Genomic DNA, 21085 nt, shown 5'->3' with positions numbered 1-21085 from the left:
CAATAATAATAACGATAAGGGAAATAACAAGGGAAGAGAATCCAACTGCTCACCACCCACCAACTGATACCCAGCACAACCGAGCAGTGATCTAGCCCTTCCAAGTGACTACCCCTAGTTTATATACTGGGCATGCCGTGCTGTGCTATGGAATACCCCTTTGGTCAGCTTGGGTCAGGTGTCCTGTCTCTGCTTCCTCCCGGCTTCCCCTCCTCCCTGGCAGAGCATGAGACTCACCAAGTCCTTGGTCAGACTAAACATTACTGAGCAGTAACTAAAACCATCAGTGTTATCAGCACTGCTCCCAGGCTGAAAGTCCAAACCACAGCACTGCACCAGCTACTAAGCAGGAGAAAAATGACTGCTACTGCTGACCCCAGGACAACAAACCTCAGCACGAACAACACCTGAATAGACAAGTATGACTATTTTTACACAGTGAATCTGAACTTTACACCACTGAGGAGAACGGAAACGCTACAACCTGCATCTGTGTCAGTGATCGAGTTCAATCTGTTCTCTGTCAGAGGCACCTCTTTGCAACCACACAGGCACATTCTGTTCTAGCACAGGACATGGCAATTACAGGACGTTAATGCAGTGAATTAATACAAATCTACAGCAAAAGCTATTCAATGTAAAAGCCGGTAAAAGACAGGAAGGCTTCAAGTGGGACCTTTGGTTTTGTTTTGTGAAGGTAGGTATGGAAAAGCAGTTTGCTGTTCCAGAGGGTAGCTTCAGGCACCGATTTTCAGGATTTTTTTCTGTATTACATTTGGCATGAAGCTTCTTAATACTGCAAAGACCCTGCGAAACAACAGTAGCTGCTGCAGGACAGATAACCAGTCTGTGTGTGATAATACAGGGAAAGGGTGGGGAAAGGGACAGAGATGCTTAGAAAGACCCAGAAAGAATGGTATTTTCCCACGTACAGAAAAGGTAACCCAGGGCTTTGCTAATACGTTTCACATATGTTGGAGCCAGAGGTGAAGAGAGCTCAGCTTCTGTGACTGAAAACTGGAGTACAATAGAAAATGAAACAATACCGGAAACTAAAAGTCACTGGAGATGTATTGTCAGGTTTAAAACAAAGCAGACAAGCAGGGGCTTTGTCAGTTTGCATCAGGTCAGAGGTAAATGAGCATCTGGATTGCAGAAAAACAGATGTATGAAGTGGTCACTTTCAAGAGTGCAAAGACTTGAAGAGATGATCAACATTTGGATGTAGCTTTGCTTAAGAGAGCTCTGTCCTTTGGAAGCAGCAGGCATTTTGGTTTAGGGCTTGCCTGCAATGGCTGTCAGGGTAGAGCCCATTCACCTTATGTAAGGTTGAACAGTAAGCAAGGACTCACCAGACTTCAGTGGGTCTTCCCCATGTCTGAAAACACACCAAGCTGAGCTGGCATTACAAGGTTTTGTAGAACACATCCAAAAAGCAGTCCTTTTCCAGCTGTGGACTGGACCTTGATTTGAGTGCAAGCCTTCAGAGGTCTGAGAGGTGAAGGAGCACATACACCATATGAACACAGGCCCAGCTTCACTCTTTCACAGCCATCTGACAATGGACGGGGGAGCAGGAGGGGTGACAGGAGGGGCAGGCACAAAAATAATTCCTAATACAATACGTTTTCAGCAAAACATCTTCTCAGGAAGCAAAAAGAGACCAGGAAACCCAGACACTGCTCCCAAGAATTGTATTTACATTAGCCACACAGAGTTTTGACAAACTTGCTGGGTTCATTGCATGGTCAGCTCCTCCTGCTGACAAACACAACCTCAAAATGCACTTTTCTTCTGTACAGAACTAACTTGCCATGACTGCTTGGAGAAAAGGATAAAGCTTTTTGCTTCCTTGCCTGTCCAGAAGTGATTTCACAGTGAAGACAACATTTGCCAGCACAGCCACATATAATACCCCTCCATCCTCCTGTAGCCAGAATAAAGGATACAGAGAAGCCTACCTAGTATCCCAGGCTGGCTTTGAAGCTAAATAAACATGCTAGTACCAGATGTAACATCAAACACCTCTGGTCCACAGACAGGGGATGCCCATTGCCTAACACCGCACCTCGCACAGGAGGTAACACTCCACCACAAAAATGACATTTGGATTCAATGCTCTTAAAGGTCTTTTACAACCTATATGATTCTATAATGGTTCTATGAAAAATGATTACGCTTGGAGATCTGAGGTTCTTTTCAATAGAGTTAAAAGTGAACTCAGTGATTTTATTGCACTGAGCACTACAAATGACACGGGATTTAGAGAGACTTCAATTCGGAAGACACCTCTGCCAGCTCTGAGGTGATTCTATGATGTTGGGGGCACAAGTGATGGAGCAGTGTCAGCAGCATCTCCTCAGAGAGGCTCCTCAGAGGTCTCCTCAGCCGGGGCAGTTTGCCTTCTTGATGCCCTCCATGTTCTTCCTGAACACACACAACTCATTCAAGCAAACTGGTGAGAATGGCAACATGCGGTTTTCATGGTGAAGTTCAAGTATTTCCTAAAATCAACCTGCTGTCTGGGGCTTTTAGACTGAATAGAATCATAGAATGGTTTGGGTTGGAAAGGACCTTAAGATCATCAAGTTCCAACCCCCCTGCCACAGGCAGGGACACCTCACACTAAACCAGGTCACCCAAGACTCTGTCCAACCTGGCCTTGAACACTGCCAGGGATGAAGCATTCACAACCTCCCTGGGCAACCCATTCCAGTGCCTCACCGCCCTAACAGGAAAGAATTTCCTCCTTATATCCAATCTAAACTTCCCCTGTTTAAGTTTTAACCCATTACCCCTTTTCCTATCACTACAGTCCCTAATGAAGAGTCTACACCCAGCATCCCTATAGGCCCCGTTCAGATACTGGAAGGCTGCTATGAGGTCTCCATGCAGCCTTCTCTTCTCCAGGCTGAACAGCCCCAACTTTCTCAGCCGATCTTCATACAGGAGGTGCTCCAGTCCCCTGATCATCCTCATGGCCCTTAAATAAATCCATATACACCCATAACACCTGACTGGAATTAGTTACACAAGTAAAATTATGAGTGTAACTAACTACAGCAATTAACTGAAATGCTTTTGGGACATGAATTCCCTTTTTGTAGTTGAATGCAATTTGCATTTAAAGTTACTTTATAAAAGGTATAAGACTGTAATCAGTTTGGTTATTTCATTATCTTTTACTTATTACTATCTTCTGAGACAATTTAGCCATCTCCTACTCACACATATTCTGATTAAAACCAACACTATTTAATAACTACAGTGTTTGTTTTCCTATAATTTAGCTCCTCATAGCTAATTCTTTCCATGCCCTTTCTTTTTATCACACGAAGAGAACCTTAAAACATGTATTAGTTTTCATCGATTGAAAATACCTTCATAATGTCAACACCCATTCACTTCCCACATTACTAAGACTACTCCTTGTTCCCAGCACGTAGGAGAATGATCTTGATTGATTGGCTTCCAGATACGTGTGGTTATGAAGAATTTAGGAGAGAAAGGAAGGCTGAAGTGTTACATTTTGCTGATGTAAAATGCTGATAAAACCCTAAATAAGTCATTTTCCATCAAGACCGCTGTATCTGACAACCTCAAGTGATTTGGAGTTTGTTGTGTATGAAACTCTCCACATTACACAAAGCACTTTCTTACATGCAGTAAATCATGATTTATGTCCTGGAAGCCAGCAGCCACTGCTGAACCTGGGAATAACCCCAGGAGAAAACCAGTGACTTCCCTAAGGTAAAAGAAAGCTGCTGCTTGCAAGAGCAGCATAAAGACACAAAGTCAAGCACCGAGGTGCTGAAGTCTTCCTCCAGCCCCTTCAGCTGAAACTTGTGGCACCTGATGGCTACCCAGCTCTCTGCTCAGCACATGGCTCCAAACTATAGGCAAACAGGAGGATCCACCATCAATTTGGATGTCCTCAGAGAACGTCAGTGTTCCAAACTGTTGATGTAGCTCAGACATTTTGGGCAGTGGGTGTTTGGGTGTTGGGACAGTCCCAGTCCATGGATGTCCCTGTGGATGGAGAGCTCAGATGAAGCCCACCATGCAGGTTGTAAGCAGAAAGATTTCTCAAGCCTCCTTTACTTCTGTGCTTTCACAATAGTTCGATTGGCAGAGGCCACGGTGTCTTATCAAGGGGACGAAGGACTCCAGTGTCACTCATATAAACCTGAAATGGGTTTCTATTGTCCTGGTTGTTAATATTGCAGGGCCAGAGCATAAACGGGAAGTTTGGGTTTCTGATCTCACAGATATGAATGCATGTTATGGAACAAGACTGATTTGTTTTAAAAACCTGCTCGAACCACAAACAGCTCATAAACCACAAACATTCAGATGACATGCAAAGAGATACTGAGAGTCAGTGCAATTCCTAGTGCCACCATAGGAATGCTTTGAGATCGAGGCAGAGGAGGCGACGACAGGAGATCACAGTTCCTGGTTTACGAATGCACCACATAAAGCTTATTCAAAAGAAAAATCACATCTGACCATCCCTCCGCAATGACCTCAGTGACAGGTTCCACCTCAAGGAAGAGATGTCAGTCCAGTGAAACCCGGTGGCTTGCTCTGCTGACACAAGGCAACACGCAGTGGGAGCTTAGAGCAGAGCTGGGCGACAGAAGCACCTCGGACAGTTAGAGTTCATTTACAAAAGCAAAAGAGCATGTGCAGTAAGCTACAGAAGATGGAATTAACTCTTCCATGAGCTCATGTCCCCCACTTTGACTAGCACATACAGCTAAGCCAGTCGTAACTTCTCCAGAAGACAGGGCTGCCTAGAGCTTTCAGCTTTCTGCCTAAAGAGACTAAATCCCAACACATGAGAAAGTTTACTTTACAAAGGTAATTTTGTTATAGCTGCCCCCAGCAGAGCCTATAGAAGTGATAGTGTAACTTGCTTCTCCAGTTGGAAAATCAGGAAGAGCAGTACAATAATAAAACCCACTGGCTGCATGGGCAGCAGTAATAAAAACTTCAGTATCAGTGCCTGCTTTACTGTATCCTCCTGCCAAGTTCCTGCCAAGAAAGCTGAAATGGAATGATTAACACATCCTGTGCCCTCATTGTAGAGCATTCAATTATCCCAGGATACTCCGTGGCAAATAGATCCTTTCCAATACCACACTGCACCATGCTTTCTATGCCACACTCTGTCAAAGCCTGGCCAGCCACGGGCTGCGTTTCTGCACCTCATCCTGGGGTTTGTATGTTCGGCTTTCTTGTCTCCAAAACTTACCTGAAGGGGAATTTGAGCTGAAGCAGTGCTTTTACAGCAGTGCTGTTAGCAGTCCTGGCCTACAATTTGTATTCTGGAATGGGTATAAGGAGCTCCTTGCAGCATGTGCTCAATCAACAGCACCATTTGTTCTTATTAAGAGGAATTGGATCATCACTGATGCCTTCTAAGAGTACTCTGTCACCAGTAACATGATTTCTAATACTGGAAAGACAGCAGTTCCCTCTGCCCCCACCCCTTGCTCCTTTTTTCCCTTTAAATTCCTAACAGAAGATGCAGTATTACCAATCTTCCATCATAATACAACCCTTGGCTTTGAGATCGATGCCTTTCCCGACAGATTGGATGAGTTCTGGGAACTCAGATTAAATGGACAGAAGACTCCAGACTTCTGCATGCACCTATTAATGAATAGACATGCATATATATATATATATACACATATACATCAGTGGAGGTATATATATATATACATATATATATATGCACGTCAGTGGAAGTAACACATGAAATTAAAGGAAATGGTAAGTACATTCCTGAAATATAGTAGAAGAGATAGGAAGGGTATTGCAATATACAGCCACATTGTACACAAGAAGGAAAGGTGAAGATTTAGGAGTAGGCAGCTGCCTTCACTTATAGCTGACAGACTCAATCACATATAAATATTCTTTTTATAATAGCATTCAGTAGATATAAATGGCAAATGGAAATGCTGGCAGTGTTCCACAAAGCCAGCCAACTGCTCCTGCGTGTCACAGCATGACACTGTAATAGGGGTTCATCAATTACCAGTTCACTGGCTCCCTGCAGTACGTTCTGGGACAGGGAGTTAGGGAAGGGGGGCAAAATTGATCAAATCACATTTCTGTTCAAAAAGACAAAGAGCAAGCCAGCCTGGAAGACATTGTCCTCTATGCAAAGTACTATAATAGTAGTATTTTTAACTGCTCTGTAACAGTTTCCATTAGAAATGAGTGTAAGTTCATATTTAAGTCAATCTTCACGGGGGCAGATGGCAGGGAATACAAACACTGACAACCAGTAAGACTTACTATTGTGATGGCAGTAATCCGTGCTGGTTTCCTGAAGGTGGGCTCCTACAGCCTCTACCAGGGAACCAAGGAATTCAGGGATAGCTTTGGAAACCACAGCAAATGGCATTGCTTCCCCCAGACCACCAGCTCTAGAAAGCTGCTGTCCACTGTTTGCGTTTCCAAAGCCAGGCATTTGGGCTCAAGGTGTCGACACCGTTTTAACCTGAATCAATCTGGAACACTGTTTGTTAAAGCAGGGGTTCTTTTCTGAATGAAATCAAAGTGATTTATGGTGTGAAACTGTAACCCAGGCAGGATCATCTGTGTAAAGGCCAAAGGTCCGAAGCTGATAGACTGAAGTGCAGAGGCAGGGAATAACCTGCCACATGAGGGTCTCTGCAGCAGGTAACTGCAAAGGCTGCATGAAAACAGTGTTCTGAAATAAAAATTCAATTAGGGCCCTAACCAAAGCAATAAAGGCCCACAGCAGAAGCTAACACAGCCGTGTAGTATCTGAACAGTATGAACAGAGCAGAGCTTTACAGCCACCCTGCTAGCAGCTGTAGCATGTGCTGCAACAAGTACCAAATCCATTTTCAGACTGACCTTACATGTATCAGGGTGCTGTGGCTTTGAGGAAAACCACACAGAAATCACAAGGCTTTCAGTTAAACGGTGAGAATAGGTAGTACCAACTGTGTAAAGAACCCCAGCAGAAATAAAGGCTGCCAGGACACTTGGAAACTGCTTCACTGTGGACCTGTTCACTCTGAGCTAGGAAGTACAACTGTGGGTGTGGAAAACCCACAAACATGCCCGTAACATGCTTAGTTTTGGGTATTCCAATAATATGGGGAATATTTGGTAGCACTTCCAAGGGGTTGTCAGCACAAGTCAGTTCAGCTAGGACAGGTATTCTACACTAAAATTAGGGGTAAAGGCAACTGTGAGGAGGCTGAAGGTCTCTGTAAACTGTGCAGGCTATTCTCTAGCTGATAGAGCAGAACAGCAGCCAAAATAAACCTGGCCTCTCTCTGCAAGCCTCCTTCCTCAAATACTTTCCTTTAGAGTAATCTCTTATTTTAAGCAAGATACATAAACAAAAGAAAATGTTAGTGTTTTACTATTGTATAAATGAATCCAAAATACCCGTTCGAATCACCACCCAAATAAATCATTGCACCGGTCTGAAACGGTGGGAAACTTCAGTTTTCCTTTCATTCAGATGGAGAACATTTTATAGTAAGACATTCCTTTGGGGTAACACACATTTTCATGGATTCAGCTAGAAGTTATCACATATTCTTTCTTACCAAGCCTTCGTGCATTGAATTTGGCACTGTGGAAAACAGCAACTCCCAATGGCTCTTGCTAGAGCCCCTTAAAACAACAGCTTTCCACAGACTTCCTAAAATAGCAGGTATTTGTGCAGACCCCCCCTGTTTTCATAATTAAATGAGTGTAACCCCTTTCTTCAGGCTAGTACCTGTGCAGCAGTTTTCCAGTAAGCAGTTTAGAGCTAAAGTAGAAGACACAGAACCCAGCTAAGGAAACACTCCCCTGTCCCCCTTTTCCTTCTGTTTTTTCCAACCACAAAGCAAAGAAAAAGAAGTTTTGTTTCACAGACTGAAGCAATCTGAAAAATCAGAGCTCAGGTTGCGGACGTGTCAGCTTTTCCATCGCTGATCCTGTTTCCTTCAGCTATTCTGCATTTATTTTTAAAAGGTCATTAAGCAAGATACAAAAGGTGAAGTGCAATGTTACAGATTTATAACCTGCCTGAGCACTTGTTAGACAAAGGGTCAATGCTGCCTTTAACACAAAAGCTTAGGTAAAACAGGCGTCTGCTTTCTACCCTGCAACTTCAAAGCCCAGCAGTTAAAGGAAGCAAGACCAAACCCATCTAAGAGTGAAATATATTAGGAGGGGATATTCACATCTGTGTTCTATCCCTTACCTTCCTTTAATCAGCTGTTAATAAATGTTATTTATTTAGTTGAACTCTACCCTTCTTCACACTCAACTTGTCTTGTGCTGCATTAGACTACTTGCCACTCACATGAAAGAGAAGGCAACTTGAAAATATAGCTTTGATTTTTGGCCAACTTAAATCAAATAGGTCAAACAACAGTCCAAGCTGCTTGTCCCTGCAGATTTCATGCTAAAAGCTAGTAATTTTTCAGGTCAGTCTTAGCTCTTCCTACTTCAAACTGCTGCTAGTTTGCCTCCTGTCTCATTAAGCAGTCAAACCTTTGGATAATACTAAAAGCAAGATTTAATGAATTCTTTAATTGAGTTGCCATTTGAAAACATCACATACATGAAGGCAACCACATCCTAGCTTAGATTTCATTCATAATCGGTTAAAGATATGTAACTGGGGGGAAAGGTAAAAAGTTGAAACACGCAGCGTGATGTCTTTGTTCATATCTTATGGTCAAATGGATCCTCTGATACGCTGCCAACTGTTTATCAAAAAGCTTCCACTAAAATTCTCTTTGTTACAAGTTAAATACAGGGGCTGCCTGTGGGCCCAGGGATTTATTCCCTTGTGTGTGTCTTTTAAACAGGAACATTTTTGTAGACAAAACTGAAGATAAAAAGGCAAGAATTCACTTGCTTGTGAGCAAGGTCGTAAGCATGAACGTGCACTAATGGCGAACATGCATCATTTGGGTCTTCCTATGTGGAATCTATTCCTGCCCTTGAAGAAGCATGCAAAGGGGTTTTACTCAAGCAGAAATCATCAACTAACAGAAAGTCATCTTTGTGTCCTGTTTGCTGGTGGGTCACAGAGCCTCCCGCATTGAGATTTGAGGCATGATTTAAACTGCTGCACAAACATCGAAACATCAGAGCTTGACAATTCAGCCAGATCTGCCCTTGGGAGTTTGGAAATGAGTTCAAATCATCAGAGGGCTCGGGATGAAGGGCCCTCAGAGGTCTCTAATCCAACCACCTGCCCACAGCAGGGTCCTTGTGCAGACCAGCCATATGAGGGTTTCATCCAGGGGGTGCTGGAAGCCTGTCCCACGCTGCACTGCCCTCCTAGGGAACAACTTTCTCCTTGTACCAGGTCAGAACCAGTCTTCCATGAATTTCTGTCTGTTGTCTCCATCCTCCTGCCTTGCACCACTGAAGGGGCTGGCAGCATCTTTGCAGTCTCTCCTGAACTGGAAAAGGCGCAGGGAAGCACACACCGTGTTCTGCAAGCACTGAGCAGAGGAAGATCATCACTGCCCTCAATCTAGTGCCTCTGCTCCTGCTAACAAGGCTCCTGGTGTTCTTCACCTTCCTTCCTGCTGAGCTCATTGTCCTGATCTCTTGTTCACTTCCAGGCTCCATTATATCAGTGTGTGTTCATCCAATCTCCACTGCTGAGCTCTTCCTCCCTACCTTGGGTAAGCCTTGATGCATAAATCCCATACAGTTTGTTCTCCCTGTGGCACACCAGTGGCACTGGTACCTGAGCATGGTCCATGGAGCAATTGCCAAGTGTTGATGGAGAGCTTTAGAGGAGGGATCTGCCTAACAATGTAAGGTCTAGATCTCTATAATCACATTGTTCCTTGCATTGTCTCATTACTCCAAACATCATAATACAAACATTGGTTGTAAGGCTTTCTTAATTTGCCACTGGTGGTGTTGGATCCTATTCCTGGCTCTGAAGCAGCAGCTTTCCTTTGTTGGTATCCAGTTCTTAAATAACAGGCACTCTTCAGTTTTCCTGCAGTTTCTCATTGGGAGGCCAAGGTTCATCTATAACACATACAAATATTTTCTCCGACAAAATGCTGCATTAAGTGGAGGAACAACTTCTAATCTGCAAACCACCTCAGCCACCGAATGCTAAACATCAAGAAGGCTTTCGATGAGTGCTGTGCTTTCTAGATCCCATTTCAGCAAATTCGAAACAAGACTACCCGCATACCCAGAGCAACACCGTCCAAACGTCTCGCTGATGTTAAGATTAAGGCTGTTGCCTCAAAACTATTTCTTTAACTCCAAACCTAGCCAGCACACAGGCCACCACCTTTCCAATGAGTTAATCAAATCAGTCTCTTCCTGCTATCCCAGTTGGGCCAAAACCCCTCTCAAATGGTTGGTGTAAATACAATGTAAGTTGCAAGATGCTTTCAGGAAATACAAAGCTAGAGAAGAGTCGGTAAGAAAATCTGCACTTGCAGACAGGCTCTGAAAGTCGAGGTAAGAGACCTGTCTGTGAGGGAACACCAACAAACCAAGGTATTTCGGAAAAGAAAACGTATTTAGCTTTATTATTTATTACAATAGCATATTTTTTACTCCACTGTATCTGCAAGCGTTAGGGCATGCCCAAGTTCAGTGATGACACAGTGAAGGCTGGACTGGATCACCTCCTGTTCTCTCCAACCTCAATGATTTTATGATTCTACAGTTCTATAAAAATTAGACACCTTGATACTACTGATTTCTATTAAGCCTCTGTTACGCACTGCAGAAAAGGCAGTTGGTGTAAAACAACCCCAATCCCTTCAGTTTGAGCGGAAGGGAAATGTATCTGTTTCGTTCACGAGAGAAAATGCCATCTGCCCTGGTGAGGCTCCCAAGAGCTCCCCATGTTTCCCACTTTCTGAAGCAGCACAGTATTGCAGCATGTGACACAGAACTGAGACACAGCTCACAGATACATGCTGGGAGCAGCTTGGACACACTCTTCCCAAAATCCAGACAGCACTGTCATCACACACAGGAGCTCTAGGAGCTCACTCCTTTGTACTCTGCCCCCAGTAAAACTCCAATGCTGAAAAGAACACCATCAGCAGTACTAGGATAAATAATAACTGCTGAATGCAGTAGTAGGGGTTTTGTATTTTCAGAGAACAAACAAACACTTTAATATAAGCTGTGAAGCATCTGCTGCTATACTGAGTTTTGCAGGGGATGGACTTACACGAATTTAGGCTGAGAAAGTTGGGGCTGTTCAGCCTGGAGAAGGCTGCGTGGAGACCTCAGAGCAGCCTTTCAGTATCTGAAGGGGGTATATAGGGATGCTGGGGATGGACTCTTCATTAGGGACTGTAGTGATAGGACAAGAGGTAATGGGTTAAAAGTGAAACAGGGGAAGTTTAGATTGGATATAAGGAGGAAATTCTTTCCTGTTAGGGTGGTGAGGCACTGGAATGGGTTGCCCTAGGAGGTTGTGAATGCTCCGTCCCTGGCAGTGTTCAAGGCCAGGTTGGACGAAGCCTTGGGTGATATGGTTTAGAGTGAGGTGTCCCTACCCATGGCAGGGGGGTTGGAACTTGATGATTTTAAGGTCCTTTCCAACCTTAACTATTCTATGATTCTATGAATTCTGATAAATAAAAGCAGCGAGCAACCTGCCAAGGGGTATCTCTTTGCTCTCTCCTCATGATTGTTAAATATAGTGTTAAAAGCTGGAAGGCATTTGAAGGTTCAGTAAGACAAGGTAATGTGGGACAGGAGATTCAGCTGCCTTAGCTCTAGTTTTACACTTTTATATGGACAAGAGACATGAATGGCCACAGCCAGCACTGAGGTGATGGTTTATGCCTAAAGACCAAGGAGAACGTCAGAATCTGAGTTTTCATGACCCATGAGTAGGTGTCACACTGCATTACAAGCCAGAAAAACCACACTGCTCCTTGAAACCATGGAATTGGGATCCCTTCACCTCTCCTCAGCCACTGACAGGACAGTCAGGAATTACTTTGATGGAAGCCTGCACCGTGGCAATTGTACTGGTAACAAGAGTAGGACGCCAGCTTCAAATCCATCAAAAGGAAGCACTGACCTGTTAAGAGACCTGCCTGCAATTACCCTCTATCAAAATTAAAGTTGTGTTTTGCCATTATTTCTCATTTGTTCTCTACACCAACAGCAAACAGCGAGTGCCTGCTGGCCTTTGTACGAATGGATGTTCTTTTCATACTTGTTTAAGTCTTAAAATGAGCATCCATCCATGCATTTGTCATCCCTGCACTTCTCACAAGCTTGCGCAAACACAAGACAGCAGCTCGGGTTGGTTTTATCCCCATGCCTGTTCTGGGAGCATCATCACACCACCACGAGATGCAAACGTTGCCAGGAACCAGCTGCATTAAGGCACAATGATTAACAGAGGTAGAAATTGTCCTTGTGATTTGGAGTCTTGAATAATTTTTCATGAAATCTGAATAAAACACTAAATTTGATTTTCCAGTATCCTTCCAACTATGCTTTTAGGTGAACAATTACATGCGCCTATGAAATGTCCTCCTGGTGCTCTGATGTCCTGCTCCGTTCTCTTTCCTCAAAGCCTACCTACAGAGTAAAGCACTGAACTGCAGAAAGTGGGAAAACTGCTGAAGTCTGGCTCACTGATAATGATTACTTAATCCCCAAAAGGCAAGAACCTTGAGTTTGTGTGTCTATAGGATAAACCAGCCAGGATGTCACCCATCTGTTTGAGATTCTTAGCGAGCTGGTAAGACTCGAAGTGAGCAACTGGTGCAACTGAGAGCAGCATTTCTACATTCTATAAATATGCTTAGAATTTTTGATTTCTATTAAAACCAGAAACACCCTTAATGTATTTTCAAGTTTGTGCCTCATTTTGCCAACAGGACTGTATCAAACATTGCTTTTAATTTTCACAAACAGGAAATATTTTACACATGAACAAGGAAGTCGGAGGTTTGTCCCAAACAAAAGGCACAATCTTCCAAGCTTCTGTCGGGTTTTTCTTTTCCTGAAACCATAAATCAGCAAGCATGGATGGCTGCATTTTACTAACTTCTTGCTTCGATTTACTGGACCTAAGGGAAAAATGTAACAAAAGCTGCAATTACTACAGACGCTGATCCTCTGGGCCCTTGGCCAGCCATGCCCACAGCCCATGGGCTTTCTCAGGACACTTAATGGCCTCGATCTGTAGATAATGGATAAATCTATGATACAGAGAAAAGCAGTGATGCAATCTCCTGTGCCAGCTAAAGGGAGAGCAGGGAACAGAAGGATACACTCTGGCCATAACCAGCAACCCCAGAACAGATGAGAACAATGGGATGAAAATGAAAAACACTTCTGGAGTTGGGCTTTTAAGATCTAAGGGGAAGCGAGAGTGGTCAACTCCTTTTGGTAGCAGGACACTGGCAGGAGGTGGTGCAGTCATGCTTCCTGTCACAGTGGGGGAAATAAGGCCTTGCACAGAAAGGTGCTTTCCCCCTCTCTCCTAGGAGAGAAGCCAAAACCCATTCAGTTGATGGACGTTACTCAAGGTTTAAAGGAAGGCTACCTACCTACCTTCAAGTGTAGGCCATGTATTTTTAACACTTCTGACACACATAAAGGCATGTGGGCAAATTTCCAGCACAACTCATTCACAATTGCTCCTATCTTACCAAACAGGCCCTGCAAATTTCACAGTCTCCTCATCCAAGGCTTGTGCAGTTTTGATCTGGGAAGTAAAAGGCGTTCAAGAGCAGAAAATGGTTGCAGTTTTTTTTGGCAGCAGTACGATCCTTCATCTATTTAATGGCCCTAGGCCCACTTCTGAAGCAATGATCACTTTACCCCTGAAAACGGCACCTATGGATGTGGCTGGTAATTGTAATTTCTTATTTTTTTTAGTTGCAATTTCAATACCTAAAAGCATTAACAGAGGAAATGCCTGACAGGAACAACTACAGATCATATTATAGAATCACCAAATGGTTAGGGTTGGAAAGGACCTTAAGATCATCCAATTCCAACCCTACTTAAACAACACTGTGGAATTCTCATACTTGTGAAGGACAACCGCGAATGCTCTGAGAATTTATCGCCAGGTAGTAAAGATGATGCATTGAGCAAGTGTCCCCATTTAATGCTGCATGAATGCTCCAATTGCAGCTGATAAGGATAGCAAGAGATAGCTTCCTTTCCAAAGCATAATCCCTCGTGATACTGATGCATCCTCAATATCCATTTAGCACCTTCAAGGGCCATAAAATAAGAACAATAGTCCATTTCCAGGTAAACATAACCACGCTGCTTTAGGAAACATTCAGAAAACAAACAACCCCAAGTGATAGGTGGCTCCTGCCAGACCAGCTCTTACTGCGGACTTTGGTCCAGTTGCCAACTCAACCAGATTCACTTCCTTTTTGGAAGAGTGACTGGACTTGCAGTAGGTCTCTCATAGTCAGTGTCTGCTCACAGGAAACGTCTCAACACTGTACAATAAAGAAGAAAATACATGAGCAAACACTCATAGACGTAAAGCAGCAACAGGAATGTATCAGTACACCAAGACTGTACATAAAGTTCCTTTGCATCATTTCAAAAGCATCGCTTCCGAGAGCAAAACCTTCATGTACGTAAGGGATCATTTCACTTTTGCAAGGGATTGTTTTGTAAGAAGTGTCATTTTGGTTAACAGCAATAGCAGACAAGGGATTCAACTGAGAAAATACCATCTTTTGTAAACAACTGAAGGGTTTCAGATGAAAATGTACTTGAGGTATAGTTTGCTTATCAGTTATTGGAGATAGCGTTTCCTTCCCTTTCCATGAACCAACCACCCAGTGATTCACCTGCAGAAGTTCCATTTCCCTTCTAAACTGCAATCTACCTGCAAGCGCACGCATCCAAGCAGCAGCAAGACCAATTCTGACCTGACTCCTGTGTGCTCGTCTCTGAGCTGCTACTCCTCTACTGACCAAGATTTCTGCCTTGAACTTTCCAGTTTGTTAGCCTTACATCTTGCAGCAACTCACAACTTAGAAACAGGATACACTGGCATGCATTAAAATAATACCCACAAACATGAGCATCATGGATGAAAATTATTCCAGATGAAATCTCATATTCAACTTGCAGTAAAAAGGCCAAATAGTTTCTCAAATAGAACATTCTCTTTCTTCCTTTCCTTTTTCAGTCTCGGTGTTATGACCTGATACATGCAGGGAGTGCTTCCTCTAGCAGTAACGTTATCAGATGGGCCAGATCTCCAGCAGAATTTGCCTTGCTAAACTCAGTATGTATCCTGTGCAGCATATTCTAAGGACGGCTGGCCATCAGCCTTACCCTCAGTTGTTTGGATTAGGAAGTCTGCCTTTCAAAAAAGCCACCGTTAAGTCTGTGTTTAATATGAAACTCCCAACTTCTTTCTGCAGGTGGTACCAGAAACCAGGCTTCAGCATGGCTTCAGGTTTTTTCCTTCTTAAAGAAAAGAAACCCAGTGGCCACGGTGGCAAGAAACCACATTTGCCATGTCTTGTAAAGAAAACCAAAATGTAATCAAACACATTGCCCTCTGTGCTGACCACGGCCACAGTACAGGGGCCTGCTGTGTGAAGCTTCCAGCAGTCAGACGGAGCAGATGACCTCCTTTTTCCCAGCCCAAGTCATTCCGTGATTTTGCAGACTTAGGAGGTTACAAAACACCACTGAAGGAAGCGATGACTGCCTGTGCCACAGCGTGGGGCTCTTCCTTCAGTTACAGGGAGGAATTTCCTTTGCTGCTGCGCAGCAGTTTCATTCTCCACCTGTGCAAACTGCAGTCTGGAGAGGAGCAGGCATCTGCACTGAGGACACACACATTATTTCTTGGCCTGTTCTCCTGAAGAGTGCTTATTTTAACTTGCATCTTTCCTTGTGCGTCTGTGTCTTGTATGAATCACGTATCGAGAGAAGGGTTTTTATCTCACAAAAGCAGGTATCCTGCTTGACCTAAAATTCCTACTGATCGATTACACAAGCACTATGAAATGCTTACATGCAGAATTGCTAAGCATCATTTAATTCACACTCATTTTCATGCAAAGAACTTCAGACACTGTTCCTCCTGGTGAGGCAAATCCCTCTGTGCCATTGCAGATAGAATGAGTGCATTATGAAACACAGGTTCAGGTTTCTAGTCACAGAGAAGAGCAGGCAGGCAGTGCTGCACTGCCCCAGGTCCAGCTGAGAGCAGAAGTTCAGCACACGCCATTAAAAGGTTCTCATTGAACCCTCCAATGATGGAATCTGATTTTCTCATCATCCCATTATTTCTGGAACATTCTGAAGACAAGGTTTTTTATATCTGATTCCTAATCAACTCAAAAGGAGCCTTATTTACCACAGCATGAGAACCTGGAATGAAATTGTTACAGCTCAAATTTTAATTGTCCAACTACACATCCAAAAATGAAGGAATTAAATATAGAAAGAGACATTTCATTCCCCCCCCCCCCCCCTTTAATAACCTGCAGAAGGATTCCCAAGGGTAGGTAAGAAGGAATCCCATGTGCAGCCAGTGTGCTTCTAAGCCATCACTGATCTTACTTCAGATCCATGAGAATTACACCACGGATGAGAAAAATGTGAGAACCATTGACTTAATGTGCTTTAGTGCACTAGTTGTTAAGGCTTACTTGTAAGAAGGAAGGTCTCATTCTCTCTCATGTATATAGGCACGTATTTTAAATGATCAAATGTATTCATTAAAATAATAACAGAATGTTCTCAAAAGGAAACTAAAATAACTTAAACCCAAAACTTAGAGGAGCTGAACTATCCTGGTAACTCAGAACTAAGTGCTGTGCTGGACAAACTGCAAAGAATTGCTCTACGCTTACTCACACACTTCAGTTTTCTGGATTGACAAATACATTTAAGCTTAATGAACAGTACAAAGACTTCAAAGCAGGCAAACAGCTCTTAAAAACCATCTGACAAGAAGTGACACTTCATCTGCATCCACAGTATTTAATTTGCTTGAATAATATAGTTACAGATAAACAGGTTCACTCCATATATAATTACCGATACCTTTTTTAATACAGTTCATATTCCAGTACATCAACACTATTTTATTTACAAGGTATTTATGTACATTAACATCTTTCTAAAGTCAGTGCATTGTCAATAAGTTTTATACAATAATTTACAAAGTGAATGTAGTTAATAGTTAACTTAATAAATTTACTACTAATTCATGAATTAATTTAATTTAAAAAAATTAATTACAACCAATGTAACAAACACAGAAGATCAAATAACATTAGTAGATTGTGCTACCTGCTTAAATTAAACATCTCAAAGTAAATCAGCTGAAAGTCTTTCACTTTTCATGGAGTTTGCAGAGGGAGGAGTAGACAAACGGGTACTGAAAAAGCTTCTAACCTAGAAATTCACAAGTCATGTTTGCTTGTCTTCAGCCTCAATGTTTAGACCACTTTAAAGATAAAAGACCATACAGGATAGGGAGCAACACTTTACAAGATAGACAATACTTATTTTGGAACTGATCTGCTTCCCCTTAAAGAGGTGTGACCTCCAAGGAAGACAGGGAGGAATTTGCCCACCTAAAGACAGCAAGATCAGTTGGTATCATTTCTTAACTGGATAAAACTCAGCTCCTCCTGGAAATGATTAACTTACTGGTAGGTCTGGCATTCCTGTAAAACACATGAAAACGAATCCAAACATTTATTTCAGATCAACTGGATAAGTATTGATGTTGTTAGTGAAGATACAAAACCTAAAGAATTTGGTAGATGATAGATGACAGAATTAGTAAGCTGCTTAGACTCAGCTGAAGAACAGAAGGCCAAAAGAGCGAAACGTTTATCTTCATTCAGATATGCAAACGATTTAACACTGAAAATGTTTAAAGAAATGCCTACTCAAGAAATAACCATCTCTCTTCCAGTCTCTGCTGGGACTCAGTCATGCTTTCCTTCATGCAATAAGCCCGTTGACTTAAAAGAGCATGTTGCAAGAGCACGGAAAGCAATCCTGGTTTCACTGCAAGTATATGCATAACCTATTGCACAAAAACAACCAAAATTTGAAAAGGCAACCAAATTTTGACAAAAAAGAAGACTCCGTTAAATTATGAAACCGAGAAAGAAAATCCATCCATGAATGCTACGACAGCTACCTGACCGCCACAGCTTCTTCTCTGTTTGAAATACACAGTGGATAATTCACAGCCATTCACTCCAGAGCCCTTACAACAACAAAAACAAACCATGTTTTTGAATTTAATTATACGAATCTTTAAAAGTGCAAATTTAAAAGCAACACCAGTCATGAAACATAAGCTCAAGCATCTCTTTCCTTCCAAAAGCTGGGAACGTTCTGTGCAATGTGCACATTTTAAGACACCACGCGTGTAATCACAACTACTCTCTCCAACCTGAAGTTTCTTCTCGAGGCATCTCAAGAGTCTGAGATGGCACTCTCCAGGCAGAAAAGCCATTCCTGAAACATGCTGATCTGCACAGCCAACATGTGGAGAAAAGACAATTACAATAAACCATTCAAGTGTAGGAATTCATCTCTTCTCAAATTATCATTTGGTTGTGCTCCCAACATACAGAAAGAAAGCAACTGACACACATCAGTGGCGGCAAAACTGGAAACTTCTCTTACTCTTGATGATAATCCTTCATGTTTGTGCACTTTTCATTCTCTTGCTTTCCCTGTTTTGCCAATAAAATGCAATAAAACTGCAGGAAAAAGGAGGTAGCAATATCATGTTGTCCAAAGACAACACTACATTTTTTTTCCCCCATTATCTTAAACCTAAAGAGAGCCTTGGGGGCTTGTTAGAACAGTTGGTAAACTCTACACTACTTTGTTTAGCTCTTATTTGGACTGTTTAATTTAGCTCTTATTTGGTCCTAGTTGGCTTTTCTCAAACCATTTTACTTAAAGGCCAATGGCAGTCTCAGCCTGATGTCTAACATCAGAAATGTTTAGAGCATGTAGTGAGATAACAGAACAAAACAATACTATCTTTATATTAACTGCTATTTAATTCGGGTTTTCTTCTTGTGCTTTCAGGTCACACGGTACAACAACTACACTTAAGCTATCTGGTTCAACAACATTTTCACCAAATATAAGTTTCAGGATGTTATCCCTCACATTTTCAGAACAGTCCATGGAAGATCACCTGCTTACTGTAAAACACAGTACTTCTTATAATCGGACTCAAAATCTTCATCCATGCTGCTCGTGTCTGCCATCTTTTTGCCGTCTATCTTTGGCAGAAATTGTGCATAGTCTACCCCCTGCTGCTCATAGAAAAGAATGTAGGCAGAGTCCGTGTCGATTTCCTCGGGATGCAATTCCTGAGAAAGAGAAAGGCATGCTCTGAAATATGCAAGGGGGCTATCGCTTTACTGTCACTGAACTTAAAATACACCCAATTGCCCTGGAAACCATATTTTTAACTGTCTATTTACAACAAGAGGAAATCCATTTTCCTTCTCCCTTATTACAGTTATCAGGCTCCATTATTTACTTGAAAAGTGTGACAAATTTTATAGTGAGAACTGGAAATGCTTAGAAATATCGGAACTTAATTATTCAGTAATTGAATACAAAACTGCCAGCATCATGAAGAAGTATTCTTGGCCTCCCATTTTTAGTAAGCTTTCCATCAGTGTATAAAATAAGCATCTTTCCTTAACCATAGCAGCAGCTGATGAACAGATGTTAACTCAGAGAAAATAGATCTCATGTACAGTTTCAGTTAATTCTCATATTAATCTGATGTGACTTTTGAGAAGCTCCTGATTGCAACGAGCAGTTCTCACCAAATGTAAATTTCTCTGGCTCTAGGTAACCAAGACAGAAAGAAATGATTTACCTTACAGCTACTGTCATTGTAGCAGTACCACTTGTTGTTCGGGTTTTTGGCATACGTGACATAATGACCCCCTCCCATAATTCCTGAATGGCACTGAGGAAGATGAAAAAAAGAAGAAATTCTTTTCTTAACCCCAGAATTCACAGAATAAATGATTCATGATCTTTAAGTGAGTGACAATAGTTCGTGACAATCTGTACATCTAGAGCTGACTAACTTCATACACCCAAGCAGAAAACCCACCCTGCAGACACATTTTCAGTTGTACTCAGTGTTATGACAAATTAATTTTGCTGACAATGGCTCTACTTTGTTCTCCTCATTACATCCCTACTCTCTGTGATGAAAACGATGGAGTAAACTACTTATTCAAACCAATGCCACATGAAGACAGTTTACCTGCATAAAATAAGTCAACTTACCGAAATTGCATATAGATTGTAAATTGGGTTAACACATACTTCTTCTCTTTGGTCATCTGTAATATCATCCTCACTGTGGTTATCAATTTGACCGTTGATGCTGCCATTACTATATGCATTCTGCTCACAGATGTATCCACTGGCTAGAGTCATCTCATTGTCCTGAGCAGTAGTATATAGTTCACTCTGGCTGCCACCTAAAATACGCCCTCTAGTAAGAGCATCACCTTGATCAGAAGTAAGTCTCTGTTCCTGGTCAGTACCGTTCTCTTTACTTGCATCCAGATTTTCTTTGCTACTTGACAGCTTGTTTTTACCCAGTTGTGGCAGCCGCAGACGACCTTTACCCCTTCCTAAAGTCCTTGGGCTACTATTTGGGCTACTGTTTTTACTTGAAGGACAGCTGGTTCCACTTTTCCTCCCCAAGGATGGAGATGCTAAAACAGAAAACAAGTGGACTACTAAGATAAGAGATTTTTTTGGAGTGTTTTCTTTTTTTTTTTAATAACCAAATGTTGACAAACACTGTTTCACTACAACTAATGAGTAGTATATAAAAGTAAGATTATCCTTGCACACACATACACCTATAAACTAAAATTTAACCCTTTTAAGGAGCACACTCATCACTACTTACAAAAGCAGACAGGTCCAACATCTGTTGTGACCAGGGCAAAACCCAACAGAAATGAGTGTTTCAAAGTAAAGTATAATGCTTTGGCCAAAGAAACGTTAAGGTTTTGTTCATAATATAATT

At 42.2% G+C, this 21085-nt stretch overlaps 1 protein-coding gene across 6 annotated transcripts in view; it reads right to left on the bottom strand.

Moving 5' to 3' along the window:
- Positions 1–16984: 16984 nt before the first annotated feature.
- USP32 (ubiquitin specific peptidase 32) overlaps positions 16985–21085 on the bottom strand; it is a 78478-nt gene continuing 74377 nt past the window's right edge. For all 6 annotated transcript variants that reach the window (XM_061368699.1, XM_061368734.1, XM_061368707.1 and 3 more), the window contains 3 exons: positions 20329–20765; positions 19907–19999; positions 16985–19385 (listed from right to left, as the gene is read on the bottom strand). In XM_061368699.1, the coding sequence (XP_061224683.1) occupies positions 19212–19385; positions 19907–19999; positions 20329–20765 (704 nt within the window). In that variant the 3' untranslated portion in view covers positions 16985–19211. The remainder of the gene's footprint in view (positions 19386–19906; positions 20000–20328; positions 20766–21085) is intronic.

Source organism: Neopsephotus bourkii, unplaced genomic scaffold (genome assembly GCF_033783945.1).
Source record: "Neopsephotus bourkii isolate Nb327-2 ecotype Australia unplaced genomic scaffold, CSIRO-AGI_Nbou_v1 NB_140, whole genome shotgun sequence".
Taxonomy (NCBI): Eukaryota; Metazoa; Chordata; class Aves; order Psittaciformes; family Psittacidae; genus Neopsephotus; species Neopsephotus bourkii.
This window is presented reverse-complemented; position numbering and strand designations above follow the sequence as displayed.